This window comes from Nomascus leucogenys, chromosome 7b (assembly GCF_006542625.1).
Source record: "Nomascus leucogenys isolate Asia chromosome 7b, Asia_NLE_v1, whole genome shotgun sequence".
NCBI lineage: Eukaryota > Metazoa > Chordata > Mammalia > Primates > Hylobatidae > Nomascus > Nomascus leucogenys.
Window position 1 is genome coordinate 70,909,729 of NC_044387.1, and position 18,469 is coordinate 70,928,197.

General features: G+C 41.0%; 1 protein-coding gene across 4 annotated transcripts in view; it reads right to left on the reverse strand.

The window, feature by feature from the left end:
• Positions 1-1,129: 1,129 nt before the first annotated feature.
• Positions 1,130-18,469, reverse strand: part of LRBA (LPS responsive beige-like anchor protein) — a 765,281-nt gene continuing 747,941 nt past the window's right edge. For 2 of the 4 annotated variants that reach the window (XM_030816230.1, XM_030816232.1), the window contains exons 56-57: positions 14,309-14,460; positions 1,130-2,475 (exon numbers count right to left, since the gene is read on the reverse strand). In XM_030816230.1, the coding sequence (XP_030672090.1) occupies positions 2,385-2,475; positions 14,309-14,460 (243 nt within the window). In that variant the 3' untranslated portion in view covers positions 1,130-2,384. The remainder of the gene's footprint in view (positions 2,476-14,308; positions 14,461-18,469) is intronic. The other 2 variants (XM_030816231.1, XM_030816233.1) reach the window with 1 other exon arrangement.

Genomic DNA, 18,469 nt, shown 5'->3' on the forward strand with positions numbered 1-18,469 from the left:
TACTGTACATGGACCAAGCACAGCTCATCCAGCCGCATCCACTCACTGTGCATACTCACTGCTCCCTCTGTTGTGGGTCCCTCATTTCCAGCCCCAAAACACCTCTACTTTCACTTCTTTTCTTAACTGGTTTACATTTATGTAAAGTAATAGCCTTTCTAAGGAGTTAGAATTGAATAAGTAAATATTGAATAAACTGTAGATGTTGTTACTGAACAGATTCTGTCATTAAGAAGCCCTTGTGTTGATGCCAGCCTTGTTTCATGAAGTGTTACTTTTTTAATATTTAATTTTTTAATAATAATAATAATATAATTTTTTGAGATGCAGTCTCACTCTGTCGCCTAGGCTGGATTGCAATAGCACAATCTCAGTTCACTGCAACCTCCGCCTCCCAGGTTCAAGCAATTCTCCTGCCTCTGCCTCCCGGCTGGGATTAACAGGCACCCACCACCAAGCCTGGCTACTTTTTGTATTTTTAGTAGGGACAGGGTTTCACCATGTTAGCCAGGCTGGTCTCGAACTCCTGACCTCAAGTGATCCGCCCGCCTCGGCCTCCCAAAGTGCTGGGATTACAGGCGTGAGCCACTGCGCCCGGCCTATTTATGTTTCAATTAATTTTCGTTAGTTGTAAGTTAAGTTTTTAAAACAATAAAGGTAGTGGAGATACCGATTTTTTTTTTCTTTTAGGTTTCAAGAGGAGCTTTGCTTTAGGCTTGTTAAGAATAGGGTGGTTGAAGTATCATTTGTGTGGCGTATGACTTAGGTATTGCCATTTTCTTCTACTATTGTTCACTTACGTTTTCAAAGTGTAATATTCATAAGTTAATGATATTAACAGTGAAGATGTTCATCAGTTAATTTATGAGCAACTTGGGTATTTCTTTGATTCTAAAATGTACTTTCCCTCCCCCACATTTCACCATCTATTTTCTTGATGATGGATCTCAGATGAAATGGTATATAAAGTTCCTTGCTAGGCATTTGTAAGATTCAGGTCTAGGTCATTTGTGTGAGTCTCAATAAGAGGAGAGATCTGGCCAAAGAAAGCTCATTTTCCTGTTTTCAGTCAGGAGGGTCTCTCACATTGGTTATTGATAAAAAACTAGGACTGAATCAGAGTTTGACATTTTCTTTGTGAATCATTTTATTAATGTTTAAAATTTAGCAAAAAAGGCATTTCCAACAATTCAGTTACAGATGCCATTTTATTCAGCTTTTTCTGTCAAACTGAATTGTTCATTCCAAATCCTTGCTTTTAGAGAAGAGCTGAGTGTGCAGGAAAAAAAGAGGGACCACTTGAGGTCTGTTGCAAGAGAAATAGAGATCAAAGTTCACAACATACAAAGAATTTATTTATGCAATACAGGCCTTTTCTCAAATATTTTTCACAGAATTCCACACAGTAATCTACTAGAAAAGTAGAATTATACAACACCAAATAACATTGTTTCTTATACAAATTGCTAATCAAAAGGAAGGTGGAGATAGTTTAATAACAAATAGTAAAACAGGTGTTGCTGAATACAGCACCTGGTAGCCTCTATTTGCAAACCCAGGGAGGGAAGGGGGTGCCCCAACAGTGGCTCCGCCTCATTGTCCGGGCACAGGCAAACCGCAGTAGTGAGCTTTGGTACTTGCATTTACTTTAAAAGAAAAACAAATGTTGTGAGCTCAAGAGCATTTCCATCATTTCATTTTGTTGTGCTATGAAGATGACAGATCAGGAAGAAATGGTAACTATTTCACACTTGCTATAAATTAGATTCCTTGTGCTAACCACACAATAAAATAGCCTCCCACAAACCATACTTCTCTAGGTCTAAAACAAACATGCTTGAAGAATAATATTGATAGAATTAATTGAGATGTTTTAAATTACATTTACCATAATTTAAACATTACTATTTAAATCCCAGAAATATTAGTGCTGAAGAAGCACAGTTGTTTGGAAAAATACAGGACCCAAATTACAGCATCAAATTTTCCTATTCCAATATCATAACCCACTTCCCCACTGTGAAAATCCTATTATTTCTCAAGCTTGTAGATGCATGGGAAATGTTCTTCATAATATTATAGCTGGAATAAGTGGTTTACTTGCTCCACTGTATGTTTCCATAATTGGTGAAAATAGACTTCTCATTATGACTAAAAATATAGATTTTTTAAAACTACAGAACCCAGCAGCCAGTTTTCTGCTTTGCTAATCCCCCCCCCAAAAAAGTCAAGCAAAGACTACAAAAATAGCAATTATTAATAACTTTAAAAAATATTTTGCTTCTTTGAGCAAATTTAAGTTACATTCAGATGTGGTAGAAGAGAATGATGCTCCAGGTACTTCTGCTAATCCTAGGGGCAGAGCTGATGTACAGCTGTCACCATCAGTAGCGGGTTTGGTATTCATGATGCCACCGGTTAAAGTCGTTGTAAAATAGCACAATGCTTCCTGACGCCATGCCAGAAATGATGCACCTAGGAGAAGCACAGAGAGAAGGACTTTTACAAACCTGTGTGTCCTAGAGATGTTGCTAAAAACTGCTCTCCCCAAATCCACAAGGTAAATATAGAAGATGGCAGTCAAGGCTCCAATTTGTGAGAACTAAGGTAGGTATTTCATGACTAAAATGTATACCTGAGTAAGCTCAGAGTACTGCCTCTGACACTCCACAAGGATCCAAGCCACAGCTTGCTTTTTCATTGAAAGGGTAAGGACAGCTGGTGTGTGCAGGATGAGTCACTAGAATCTGAACAGATTTGGTAATTTCTAAAGGGGGACTGGGCTGGCAAGACCCATCCATTATATAAGCAACAGAATCAAAAGAAGGAACCACAATCTCAAAGTAACTGCTGGTGGAAAGAAGCAGCACACACTCAAGTGACAAGAGACACCACCTCTGACAGGTGCAGAATCAATGAAGAGTGAAAAAGAAGAGTGTTGACCATAATTTAAGCTGGTCTCCCCTCTGTGGAGAAGTAGTCTATGTCCATCATGCTCTGGGTGAGGACCTAGTCCTCATAACACAGTGACTCACTGAAATCACTGAAGATAAGAACTTCTGCAAGCTTCTTGGTCTCCTGTCCCCAAAGAGGTGGTGCAGGGAAAGAGATGGAGAACAGAGGTGAACCTAAACTGAGTGTAGCCCATTATCTTAGATTTTTCTCTGTGTAGTTTGGTTAGAACCAGCCCTTAGAAGCCATATTCAGTATCCTTCCTAGTACCTCGTATCAAAATTAAGGACTAAAATGTGTCACTACAAAAAAAATCAACTAAACACAAAAGAAGACAGGAGGAAATGAGAGACAAAACTCTAAGGCAGAGAGAAAAATAGCAAAGTGGCAAAAGTCAGTCTTATTAGTCATTAAAGAGATTAAATTCTCCAGCCAAAAGGAAGAGATTGGCAGAATGGATAAAAAACATGATCCAACTATATGCTGTCTACAGGAGACCCATTTGAGATCTAAAGACAAACAGCTTGAAAGTGAAAGGATGGAAAAGATATTCCATGTAAGTACTAGCAAAGAGAGCTGAGGTGGCTTATACTAATATCAGACACAATAGTCTTTCAGTCAAAAACTGTTACAAGAGACAAAGGAGGACACTACATTGAGAAAAGGGTAAATTCACAGAAATACAACAATTATATATGCATTTATCATCAGACCCCCCAAGATACACAGAGCAAACATTAACAGAATTAAAAGGGAGAAATGGTTCTACAGTAATAGTTTTAGACGTCAATACCCCACTTTCAATAATGGGCGGAGCAACCAGGTGGAAGATAAGGAAGCAGGAGACTTGAACAATACGGTAAGCCAATTGGACCTGACACACGTATATAGAACACTCACCCAACAACAACAGAATATACATTTTTCTCAAGTGCACATGGAATAGTCTCCAAGATCAACCATATGTTAGGCCACAAGTGTTAATGACTTAGTAAAGATTAAAATCACAAAGTAGCTTTTCTGATCATAATAGAATGAAACTAGATACCAATAAGTGAAGGTAAACTAGAAAATTCACAAATATGTGGAAAGTAAATAAATGATGGGTCAAAGAAAACAACATAAGAGACATCAGAAAATACTGAGACAAATGAAAAGGAAATACAACATGCCAAAACTTACGAAATGCAGCAAAAGCAATGCTAAGATGGAAATTTTTAGCTGTAAACACATACATTTAAAAATATCTCAAATCAATAACCTAACTTTACCTCTTAAGGAACTAGAAAACAGACTAAACCCAAGGCTGGGAAGAAGGAAGAAAATAATAAAGAACAGAGTACAGATGAATAAAACAAAATAGTAAAATGATAGAAAAAACCCCCCAAAAATTGGTTCTTTGAAAAGATAACAAAATTGACAAACCTCTAGCTAGACTAAGAGGACTTGACTGGGCGTGGTGGCTCATGCCTGTAATCCTAGCACTTTGGGAGGCCAAGGCGGGTGGATCACCTGGGGTCAGGAGTTCGAGACCAGCCCAGCCAACCTGGTGAAACCCCGTCTCTACTGAAAATACAAAAATTAGCTGGGCGTGGTGGTGGGCACCTGTAATCTCAGCTACTTGGGAGGCTGAGGCAGGAGAATCACTTGAACCTGGGAGGTGGAGGTTGCAGTGAGCTGAAATTGCGCCATTGCACTCCAGCCTGGGTGACAGAGTGAGATTCCGTCTCAAAAAAAAAAAAAAAAAGATGACTCAAATTACTAAAATCAGAAATAAAACTTGGGACATTACTGATTTGGCAGAAACTGAGTTCAGGGAGACTATTAGAAACAACTGTATACCAACAAATAGGGCAACCTAGATGAAATACACAAATTCCTGAAAACAGTATACCAAAACTGAATGACGAAGAAATAGAAATGATTAGACTTATGACAAGTGAAGAGATTGAATCAGTAACCAAAAACCTCCCAATAAGAAAAGTCCTAGACCAGATGGCTTCACTGATGAATTCTACCAAACATTTAAAGAAGTATTAACACCAATCCTTCTCAATTTCTTCCAAAAACTTAAAGAATCCAGAATACTTCCTAAGTGATTCAATGAGGCCAGTATTACCCTGACACCAAAGCCAGTTGAAGACATTACAACAAAAGAACACACAGATCAGGATACAAAATACTAGCAAACTGAATTCACTAGCATAGTAGTGGGAATATACATCATGACCAAGTGGAATTCATTCCGGGAATGCAAGGATGACTCACCATGCAAAAGTCAACAAACATAACATACTACATTAACAGAACAAACAACAACAAAATAAGCCCACATGATCATCTCAACTGATGATGGAAATTTTGACATGTGACAAAATTCATCATCCTTTTATTATGAAAACAAACTAGGAGTAGAAGGAAACTACCTCAAATGATAAACAGCATGTATGAATAACCCACAGCTAACACCACACTTGATGAAAAAAAGTTTTCCCCCTATGATTGGGAACAAGGCGAGGATGCCCACTTTCACCACTCTTATCCAACACAGTACTGAAAGTCCTAGACAGAGCAATTACACAAGAAAAAAGTATCCAAATTGGAAAGCAGGAGTGAAACTGTCTCTTGTTTACAGATGACATGATCTTACATGTAGGAAATCCTAAAAATTCCACACCAAAACAAAAACTTTTAGAGCTAATAAATGAATTCAGTTCAGCAAATTTGCAGGATATACAACATGAAAATCAGTTGCATTTTTATATACTAACAAACAACGAGCAGTCCAAAAGGAAAATTAAGAATTGCAGTGAGCCGAGATCATGCCATTGCACTCCAGCCTGGGCGACAGAGTGAGACAGAAGCCCCGAACAGCCAAAACAATCTTGAGAAAGAAGAAATATGTTAGCAGTTGCACATTTCCTGATTTGACAACTTACTGCTACAATGTGATAGTAATCAAAACATTGTCATACTGTTATAGGCAGACCAACAGAAGAGAAAGTTGAGAATAATCCCTCACATATGTACTTAAATAGGGTGCCAAGACCTTTCAATGGAGAAAGCACCTTCTTTTCAACAAATGATGCTGGGAAAATCAGATGTCCACACGCAAAACAATGAAGGTGGACTCTTACCTACCATTATATTAAAAAACTAACTCAAAATGGATCAAAAACCTAAATATAAATTAAATTAAAACTATAAAACTTTTAGATGAAAACATATGGGAAAACCTTCATGACCTTGGATTTTGCAGTGGTTTCTTGGATATGATATCAAAACAAACAAAAGAGACAAGATAACAAAACAAACTCATAACAAAAAATAGGACTTCATAGAAAGTAAAATCAGGGCTGGGTATAGTGGCTTATGGCTATAATCCCAGCACTTTGGGTGGCTGAGGCAGCAGGATTGTTTGAGCCCAGGAGTTCAAGACCAGCCTGGGCAACATAGTGAGACCCTGTCTCTACAGAAAATAAAAAAGCTGGGCATGGTGGCACATGCCTGGAGTACCAGCTACCATGTAGCTGAGGCGGGAGAATCATTTGAGCCCAGGAGGTTGAGGCTTCAGTGAGCTGTGATTGTGCCACTGCACTCCAGCCTGGGCAAAAGAGTGAGACCCTGTCTCAAACAAACAAAAAGTAAAATCTTTTGAGCATCTAAGGATATTATGAAGAGAGTGAAAAGACAACATCACTGATCATTAGGGAAATCAAAACCACAATGAGAGACCACGCCTGTTAGGACAACTGTTAAAAAATAGAGCAAGGTGTTGATAAGGATGTGGAGAAATTGGAATAGCCACTGTGGAAAACACTTTAGGGTTCCCTCAAAAAGTCAAACGGAATTGCCATATAACCCAGCAATTCCACTCCTGGGCATACACCCAAAAGGACTGTAAAAAGGGACTTGAATAGATATTTGTATGATAATGTTCATAGCAGCATTACTCACAATAGCCAAAAGGTAGAAACAACCCAAGCATCCATCATCAACAGGTGAATGATAAACAGAACACAGAATATTCATATAATATTCTGATACGTGCTACAACATGCAAGAACCTTGAAGGCGTTACGCCAAGTGAAATAAGCCAGGTGCAACACAACAAATATTGTATGATTCCACTTACAGAAGGTGCTTAGAAGAGGCAAATTCATAGAGACAGAAAGTAGAATGCACATGAGCTGGTGGGGAGAGAGAGTCATTAACAGGCAGAGCTTCTGTTTATGATGAAAAGGGTCTGGAATTGGATGATGGTGATGGTGGCACAACACTAAATGTACATAATGCCACTAAATTATATATCAAAAAGAGTTTAGATGGAAAATGTTATATGTTGCCACCATTTTTTTTTAAAAGGAACAAAAATGAGTGACTATACGTTAAGAGGAAATAAGGTGCCAGAATAAGATGATCCCTCCAAAATCTACCACTTGAGAGCTTTTAGGAAAGAAGCCCTATCTTTCAGGGGACTCTCCATATGCAGAGATATGCAGAGATAAAGGCATTTTACGTTAAACATCTTTGCAGCTCTTTCAATTTTATTTACTAATAAGGATACTTCAGGCTGGCGATGGCTGAATAGGAACAGATCCAGTCTGCAGCTCCCAGCGAGATTGACGCTGGGTGGGTGATTTCTGCATTTCCAACTGAGATACCTGGTTCATCTCATTGGGAATGGTTGGATGGACAGTGGGTGCAGCCCACGGAGGGCGAGCTGAAGCAGGGTGGGGTGTTGCCTCACCCGGGGAAGTGCAAGGGGTTGGGGAATTCCCTCCCCCAGCCAAGGGAGGCTGTGAGGGACTGTGCCATGAGGAATGGTGCACTCTGGCCAACATACTGTGCTTTTCCCATGGTCTTCACAACCTGCAGACCAGGAGATTCCCTTGGGTGCCTACACCACCAGGGCCCTGGGTTTTAAGCACAAAACTGGGCGGCCGTTTGGGCAGACACCAAGCTAGCTGCAGGAGTTTTTTTTTTTTTTTTTTTCATACCCCAGTGGTGCCTGGAATGCCAGCGAGACAGAACCATTTACTGCTCTGGAAAGGAGGCTGAAGCCAGGGAGCCAAGTGGTCTGGCTCGGTGGGTCCCACCCCCATGGAGCGCAGCAAGCTAAGATCCACTGGCTTGAAATTCTTGCTGCCAGCACAGCAGTCTGAAGTTGACCTGGGACGCTCAAGCTTGGTGGGGGGAGGGGCATCACCATTGCTGAGGCTTGAGTAGGTGGTTTTACCCTCACGGTGTAAACAAAGCCTCTGGGAAGTTCGAATTGGGTGGAGCCCACTGCAGCTCAGCAAGGCCACTGTGGCCAGACTGCCTCTCTAGAGTCCTCCTCTCTGGGCAGGGCATCTCTGAAAGAAAAGGCAGCAGCCCCAGTTAGGGGCTTATAGATAAAACCCCCATCTCCCTGGGACAGAGCACCTGGGGGAAGGGGCGGCTGTGGGTGCAGCTTCAGCAGACTTAAATGTCCCTGCCTGACAGCTCTGAAGACAGCAGTGGATCTCCCAGGACAGCATTTGAGCTCTGCTAAGAGTCAAACTGCCTCCTCAAGTGGGTCCTTGACCCCTGTGTCTCCTGACTGGGAGACACCTCCCAGTAGGGGCTGACAGACACCTCATACAGGAGAGCTCTGGTGGAGGCCCCTCTGGAATGAAGCTTCCAGAGGAAGGAACAGGCAGCAATCTTTGCTGTTCTGCAGCCTCCATTCATGATACCCAGGTAAACAGGGTCTGGAGTGGACCTCTAGCAAACTCCAGCAGACCTGCAGCTGAGGGGCCTGTTAGAAGGAAAACTAACAAACAGGAATAGCATCAACATCAACAAAAAGGATGTCCAGACACAGAAAACCCATCCAAAGGTCACCAACATCAAAGACTAAAGAGAGAAATCCACAAAAATGGGGAGAAACCAGTGCAAAAAGCCTGAAAATTGCAAAAACCAGAATGCCCCCTCTCCAGAGGATTACAACTCCTCACCAGGAAGGGAACAAAACTGGACAGTTTGACAAATTAATAGAAGTAGGCTTCAGAAGGTGGGTAATAAACTCCTCCAAGCTACAGGAGCACATTCTATTCCAATGCAAGGAAGCTAAGAACCTTGAAAAAAGGTTACACGAATTGCTAACTAGAATGACCAGTTGAAAGAACATAAATGACCTAATGGAGCTGAAAAACACAGCACGAGAATTTCGTGAAGCATATATAAGTATCAATAGCCAAATCGATCAAGCAGAAGAAAGGATATCACAGATTAAGGATCAACTTAATGAAATAGAGAAGATGAGAGAAAAAAGAATGAAAAGGAACAAACAAAGCCTTCAAGAAATATGGGACTATGTGAAAAGACCAAATCTACATTTGATTTGTATACCTGAAGGTGACAGGGAGAGTGGAACCAAGCTGGAAAACACTCCTCAGGATATTATCCAGGAGAACTTCGCCAACCTAGCAAGACAGACCAACATTCAAATTCAGGAAATACAGAGAACACCACAGATACTTCTCAAGAACAGCAACCCCAAGACACATAATCAGCAGATTATGTGAAGGTAGAAATGAAGGAAAAATTGTTAAGGGCAGACAGAAAGAAAGGTCAGGTTACCCACAAAGCAAAGCCCATCAGACTAACATTGGATCTCTCAGCAGAAACCCTACAAGCTGGAAGAGAGCTGGGCCAATATTCAACATTCTCAAAGAAAATAATTCTCAACCCAGAATTTCATATCCAGCCAAACTAAGCTTCATAAGCAAAGGAGAAATAAAATCCTTTACAGACAAGCAAATGTTGAGAGATTTAGTCACCACCAGGCCTGCCTTACAAGAGCTCCTGAAGGAAGCACTAGACATGGAAAGGAACAACTGGTATAGCCACTATGAAAACATACCAAATTGTAAAGACCATCGACACTATGAAGGAAACTGCATCAACTAATGAGCAAAATAATCAGCTAGCATCATAATGACAGGATCAAATTCACACATAACAATATTAACTTTAAATGTAAATGGACTAAATGCTCCAATTAAAAGACACAGACTGGCAAACTGGATAAAGAGTCAAGACCCATCAGTGTGCTATATTCAGGAGACCCATCTCACATGCAAAGACACACCTCAAAACAAAGGGATGGAGGAAGATTTACCAAGCAAATGGAAAGCAAAAAAAAAAAAAACAGGGTTGCAATCCTAGTCTCTGATAAAGCAGACTTTAAATCAACAAAGCTCAAAAGGGACAAAGAAGGCCATGACATAATGGTAAAGGGATCAATGCAACAAGAAGACCTAACCTAAATATATATGCACCCAATACAGGACCACCCAGATTCATAAAGCAAGTTCTTAGAGACCTACAAAGAGACTTAGACTCTCACACAATAATAGTGGGAGACTTTAACACCCCACTGTCAATATTAGATCAATGAGACAGAAAAGTGACAACAAGGATATTCAGAACTTGAACTCAGCTCTGGGCCAAGCAGACCTAATAGACATCTACAGAAATATCCACCCCAAATCATCAGGATATTCATTCTTCTCAGCACCACACTGCACTTATTCTAAAATTGACCACATAATTGGAAGTAAAACACTCCTCTGCAAATGCAAAAGAATGGAAATCATAACCAACAGTCTCTCAGACCACAGTGCAATCAAATTAGAACTCAGGATTAAGACACTCAAAACCACACAACTACATGGAAACGGAACAATCTGCTCCTGAATGACTACTGGGTAAATACTGAAATGAAGGCAGAAATAAAGATGTTACTTGAAACCAATGAGAACAAAGACACAACATACCAGAATCTCTGGGACACATTTAAAACAGTGTTTTGAGGGAAATTTATAGTATGTAATGCCTACAAGAGAAAGCAGGAAAGATCTAAAATCAACACCCTAACATCACAATTAAAAGAATTACAGAAGGAAGAGCAAACAAATTCAAAAGCTAGCAGAAGACACTAAGATCAGAGCAGAACTGAAGGAGACAGAGACATGAAAAACCCTTCAAATCAATGAATCCAGGAGCTGGTTTTTTTGAAAAGATCAACAAAATAGACCACTGGGCAGATTAATAAAGAAGAAAAGAGAGAAGAATCAAATATACACAATAAAAAATGATAAAGGGAGTATCATCACTGATCCCACAGAAATAGAAACTACCATCAGAGAATACTATAAACAAACATCTCTGTGCAAATAAACTAGAAAATCTAGAAGAAATGGATACATTCTTGGGCACATACACCCTCCAACATCCAAACCAGGAAGAAGTCGAATCCCTGAATAGACCAATAACAAGTTCTGAAATCAATAGCCTACCAACCAAAAAAAGTCCAGGACCAGATGGATTCACAGCCAATTTCTACCAGAGGTACAAAAAGGAGCTGGTACCATTCCTTTTGAAACTATTCCAATCAATAGAAAAAGAGGGAATCCTCCCTAACTCATTTTATGAGGCCAGCATCATCCTGATACCAAAACCTGGCAGAGAGACAACAAAGAAAGAAAATTTCAGGCCATTATGCCTAATGAACATCAGTGCAAAAATCCTCAATAAAATACTGGCAAACCAAATCCAGGAGCACATCAAAAAGCTTATCCAACATGATCAAGTGGGCTTCACCTGGGATGCAAGGCTGGTTCAACATACGCAAATCAATAAAAGTAATCCATCACATAATCAATGACAAAAACCACATGATTATCTCAATAGATGCAGAAAAGGCCTTCAACAAAATTCAACACCCCTTCATCCTAAAAACTTTCAATAAACTAGGTACTGATGGAAGGTATCTCAAAATAATAAGAGCTATTTATGACAAACCCATAGCCAATGGGCAAAAACTAGAAGCATTCCCTTTGAAAACCGGCACGAGACAAGGATATGCCCTCTCTCAGCACTCGTATTCAACATAGTATTGGAAGTTCTGGCCAGGGCAATCGGGCAAGAGAAAGAAAAGGTATTCAAATAGGAAAAGAGGAAGTCAAATTGTCTCTGTTTGTTTCTGATGACATGATTGTATATTTAGAGAACCCCATTGTCTCAGCCCAAAATCTCCTTAAGCTGATAAACAACTTCAGCAAAGTCTCAGGATACAAAATCAATGTGCAAAAATCACAAGCATTCCTATACACCAATAACAGACAAACAGCCAAATCATGAGTGAACTCCCATTCACAATTGCTACAAAGAGAATTAAATACCTAGGAATCCAACTTACAAAGGATGTGAAGGACCTCTTCAAGGAGAACTACAAACCACTGCCCAAGGAAGTAAGAAAGGACACAAATAAATGGAAAAACATTCCATGCTTATGGATAGGAAGAATCAATATTGTGATAATGGTCATACTGCCCAAAGTAATTTATAGATTCAATGCTATCTCCATCAAGCTACCATTGACTTTCTTCACAGAATTAGAAAAAACTACTTTAAATTTCATATGGAACCAAAAAAGAGCCTGCATAGCCACGACAATCCTAAGCAAAAAGAACAAAGCTGCAGGCATCATACTACCTGACTTCAAACTATACTACAAGGCTACGGTAACCAAAACAGCATGGTACTGGTACCAAAACAGATACATAGACCGATGGAACAGAACAGAGGCCTCAGAAATAACACCACGCATCTACAACCATCTAATCTTTGACAAACCTGACACAAACAAGCAATGGGGAAAGGATTCCCTAATTAGTAAATGGTGTTGGGAAAACTGGCTAGCCATGTGCGGAAACTAGACCCCTTCCTTACACCTTATACAAAAATTAACTCAAGATGGATGAAAGACTTAAATGTAAGGCCTAAAACCATAAAATCCCTAGAAGGAAACCTAGGCAATACCATTCAGGACATAGGCATGGGCAAAGACTTCATGACTAAAACTGCAAAATCAATGGCAACAAAAGCCAAAATTGACAAATGGGATCTAATTAAAGAGCTTCTGCATAGCAAAAGAAACTATCATCAGAGTGAACAGGCAGCCTACAGAATTGGAGAAAATTTTTGCAATCTATCCATCTGACAAAGGGCTAATATCCAGAATCTACAAAGAACTTAAATTTACAACAGAAAAAAAACCCATCAAAAAGTGGGCAAAGGATATGAACAGACACTTCTCAAAAGAAGACATTTACGCAGCCAACAAACATATGAATAAAAGCTCTTCATCACTGGTCATTAGAGAAATGCAAATCAAAACCACAATAGATACCATCTCGCACCGTTCAGAATGGCAATCAATCATTAAAAAGTCAGGAAACAACAGATGCTGGAGAGGATGTGGAGACACAGAAATGCTTTTACATTGTTGGTGGGAGTGTAAATTAGTTCAACCATTGTAGAAGACAGTGTGGCAATTCCTCAAGGATGTAGAACCAGAAATACCATTTGACCCACAATCTTATTACTGGGTATATACCCAAAGGATTATAAATCATTCTAGTATAAAGACACATGCACATCTATGTTTACTGTGGCACTATTCACAATAGCAAAGACTTGGAACCAACCCAAATGCCCATCAATGATAGACTGGATAAAGAAAATGTGGCACGTATACACCATGAAATACTATGCAGCCATACAAAAGAAAAGAACGAGTTCATGTCCTTTGCAGGGACATGGATGAAGCTGGAAACTGTCATTTTCAGCAAACTAACACAGGAACAGACAAGCAAATACCTCATCTTCTCACTCATAAGTGGGAGTTGAACAAAGAGAACATATGGACACAGAGGGGAACATCACACACAGGGGCCTGTTGCGAGGGTGGGGGCCTAGGGGAGGGATAGCATTAGGAGAAATACCTAATGTAGATGATGGGTTGATGGGTGCAGCAGATCACCATGGCACATGTATACCTATGTAACAAACCACGTTCTACACATGTACCCCAGAACTTAAGGTATAATAAAGAAAAAAGGTACTTCAAAGAAATATAAAAAGCTTTGCATCACTGTAATCAGAGCCTTTGCTACTTAAATTTTGTCTATTCCTTGAGAACTCAGCCTTTGTCCAAGAGTGGCAATGTCATCAGAAAGAAAATCACACTTTTAAAAAAAGTGTTCTTGGTTTGATTGTACAGGTGACCCCCACAACTCAACTCCATCAGCCCATTTAAATAAATTCCCTCTGCAGGTTTTACTACAAAATTTTGAAATTTTTTTTTTTTTTTTGTAGAGACAGGGTCTTGCAATGTTGCCCAGGCTGGTTTTGAACTCCTGGGCTCAAGTGATTCTCCTGCCTCAGCCTCCCAAAGTACTGAGATTACAAATGTGAGACAACATAACCAGACCCCTCTGCAGTTTTTGAAACTCCTATTTGTAGCCCATGATTCCAGTGTTACCTCTGGTCGTAAGACAGTGCCATGGCCCGGATTCCAGCGTCGCATCCTGGATAGGCAAAGAGCTGCTTGAGGTCTGACACCTGCCGGACCACGACCACTCCTCTGTCTCCTCCTGTGAGCAGGTACTGCCCATCTCGGCTCAGCTGGATGGCCTGTGAGACACAGCAACATTCAGTAGAAATGTGGTTCTAGGAAACTTTTGGCCCCCACCCTGTGTTTGAGTCATTCTTACACCAGTGACTACAGTGCAGAGAGGAGAGAGAGATCCTCAGGAGTTTTTATGTAGAAGATCTGCCATTTTTCAAACACCAAATGGACAAAGTTCGTCAATGCTTGAGATTTTTTTGGCTTTGCTTTTTTAAATACTAACTAGGTAGCAAACTCTTCCAGTTCTACAAATGCTACTGGAATGGTGTGTTTTGTGGACTGGGACCAATGCTCTAATGAGAAGCCCTGGCATCTCTTCATTTGCACTGCGGACATGCTAATAAGCCTGTTTTGTCCCAAGACTTGGCAGACGGTGCCGCCTGACCTCACATCCCCTCTAATCCCCTGCTGCTTTGTGACTCCGGCCGGAGGGAGGTGGCCAGCAGCCTCCGCACCTTCCCTGAGCCTGCTGGATTTTGACAGCAGTTGGGGAGAAGACTTGGTAGAGAGCTACAACTTCCAGGGTGATTAAATCTCAGTTTAGCATTTTCTTGCTCCAGGGCTGACAGTGCTGCAGCCTGTGGTTTAGTCAGCTCTAGGCTGTGCCCCTCTGTCCTTTCCTACTAGCGCAAAACAGACAGTACAGGCTCAGAATTTGCTCTTTGATCCTGTAAAATGGGCATCCACAAATGAAAGCCTGTGGGCCAAATGCAGCCCACTGCCTGTTTCGTATAACTGTTTGTTTTAACATTTTTTAATGCTTGAATTTTTCATGACACATGAATATTTACATGAATTCCAAATCTGAATCCCCATAAACAGGTTTTTTTTTTTTTTCCTCGAGACAGGGTCTTGCTCTGTCACCCAGGCTGGAGTGCAGTGGCGCAATCTCGGCTCACTACAATCTCCACCTCTCAGGTTCAAGTGATTCTCATACCTCAATCTCCTAAGCAGTTGGGATTACAGGTGCCCACCACAACACCCATCTAACTTTTGTATTTTTAGTAGAGACAGGGTTTCACCATGTTGGTCAGGCTGGTCTTGAACTCCTGACCTCAAGTGATCCACCCCCTTGGCCTCCCAAAGTGCTGGGATTACAGGCGAGAACCACCGCGCCTGGCCTTCCATAAATAAGGTTTTACCGGAACATCGCCACACCTATTTGTTTATGACTGCTTTCACAAGTAGTTGCAACAGAGAATGCAGAACCCACAAAGCTGAAAATACTTACTTTCTGTCCATTTATAGAAAAAGTGTGGTGACTCCTAATTGTCCCTCCCTACTCCAGAAGCCAATCCTATTACCCCTTCCTCTCCTCCTGCCTGGTACCTCCAAGCCTTGTTTTCTTAGCTTATTAAGATACAAATTTCCTTTCTTTAGTGGATGGCATCAGAGTTTTAAAGCCACTACAAACACCTGTAATCGCAAGTCCACCTGGACACAGGGGAATACAGATTGTGCTGGCAAGCCAGAAAGAAAAAAACCTAATTTCTGATACATTCACACCGTTCTACATTCAGTTCTAGTATAGCTGCCTTAAGTCTTTACTCTTTCTTTGACATATTTTTTAAAAAATCATAGAAAGGTAAAGACTTTGTTAGCCATTTAATTCACATTCACCCAAATGCCAACTTTTAGTAGTCTCTTAAATACAGCTTATTCTCAAGAACACAAAAACACATCTAGGAAATAAAAACCCATGTGTGGAAGACAGTTACATATTCTCTAAGTTTTGTTAACTAAACACAGATACTAAGATATTTTCAAGATGAGCAAAAATCAATATCCTTTTTCCCCATTCATTTCACAAATGGCAATCTCTAGGGGTGTCTGGGAACTGCAGTGGAGACTAGGACCAACAATTATTTGCTACACTTATAAAATTCAGCTGATGAAAATCCATTAACCTTATGGTTGTAGTTCACTTGAATTTTATAGTCGAAGCTTTTTACTGGATAAGTGTTTGTTATACTAAAACAAAACAAAACCATTAATCTTTAATTCTTTGTTCTAGTAAAGAATCTCTAATCCTGCTTCCGTCTGAAATTAAGTAAAACCTGGGCTTTAAGGACTATACAGTCATCAGCATTCAAAACATTTAATGAACCAGATGCCTCCCAAGGTGAAAAAAGATTTCGCTGGCCTCTTTCATGAGAGGCCAAATTCCTCTGGCAGCAAGAGCCAGGGTAACATTTAGCAAGTAGCACCTGATCTCCCACTCAAATTCTGACAGGCCGCCTCCGCCTCCAGGTTGGGTTGTGACTGGAGGTTTTCAGAGGGCCCCAGAGACAAGTTACTTTCATCCCCTGAAATCCTGAGTGCTCTGGACAACGCCGTGGCTGCATGGGTTTTAAGGAGGTAGTAGCAGGCCACAGCAGTCTGCTGGGGACAACCACATCCTAAAACAGCCTCAGGAAGGGAAAACAAATGCGTTCCCCTGGGTGAATGGTGGTTCTCCCTTGTTTAGGACAAAATAACTTTGCTGCTCTGTACAGGCTGCCTCCTTAAATATCAGCTATTCATAAAGACATCTCAACACTGTCTAGTTGATGGACTATGATATGCTGCTAACCAAAATCCACAGAGCAATCTGGCATCTAAAATAAAACTAGGTGGGAAGTGCAGAGCTTCCCCAGACTGCCTGCCTGCAGGGTTCTTGGTATTTCACAGAAACTTAATTTCTGGTCTCAGCTGATGACTAATTTGTTTCCATGGTGTCCATTCCTTATATGGGCTCAGACTGAGGATAGAGCTGGATATTCTGCTCTGTGGTGTCTTGGATTCCCAGCCTGTGGCTTCCTTCCTCGCCTCCCCAGGTAGTGAGCTGTGAAAGTATCAGTCTCTGGAGCTGTGGGCAGGTATTGCTCATTTTAGGCAAGCTTGCTTTAATCACACAGTTGCCACTTGCAAGTTAGCATGATAAAGTGCAGGAGTGCTGGGAAAAAGGCAATGGATTGTTTAAGCCTAAAATCCAGTGGGAAATATTAAAGAGGGAAAAAGCGATGGCTACGGGGCAGAGAGGAGAAGCATGTGTGTACGAATGGTCTGCAGAAAGCCTCCCACTGCTGCCTCAAGGAACTTCCCAGAGCCCCTGGTACTAACTAACTGAAATGCCACAGAAATTGCTTCAGTCAGCCAGGGATCTCAAATTATTTTACAGATTTATTAGCGTAGCTGACAATATAATCGCAACTCAAAGTGACAGATTATCCACATTATTATTGTAAAGAAAAGAGGAAAAGAAAATCCTCTGATGTGTACTTGGTTTAAATGCAGCATTATGGGAAGGTAGGGAAAAATAAAAGCGAGTGCGAGTGTGTCTGTGTGCGTGCCTCGTGGTGGAGGCCGGCAGAATGCGATGGAGAGACCACAGAGAACAGTGGAGACACAAGAAGGAAGCCGTCCTCTGAATCAAGAAATGAATCCCAGGAGACACAGCAGCAAGGCTCCTTCATTTCCTCAATATAATCTGTATGTAGGAGCTTTGTTCCCTGACAACAGTGTTTACTTAGGGGGTGATCAGACTAGATCTGGGAAAGTGGGAGAATTATGACATCTAAGGTGCGTAGGTCAGAATAGCAATGAGTGAAATATCCAGAGCTAGCCCAATGCCAGGGTAGAAGCCCCTGTGACCCTACTCCTGCCCCCAACATGTCCTGGGTCCCCTCATTGTATACAGCTCACGTGCCCCGCCCTCCAGCCTGATTCTGGAAAATGAGGACCACCCCAGCTTTATTTTACTTTAACCTTCACCAAGGAGTTTGGAGGTAAGAAACAAAGGACCTTGAGAAACTAGCCTCTGAAAAGAACAGTTCTTACTCTTTTTCTCAGTGTCTAATACTTGTAGAGTCCTGTCCTAGAGATGAAGCAAGAGCCCAGAAGGTCCACTGGCGGTGCCATTTCCGGTAGACCCAGTGGGAGAAAATGCCTGTCTAATTCATATCATAATTTGAAGCCCAACTTCCTTAACATGTTTTGGTCTTGTTGTCCATGAAGAAGTCATATCTGAAATTA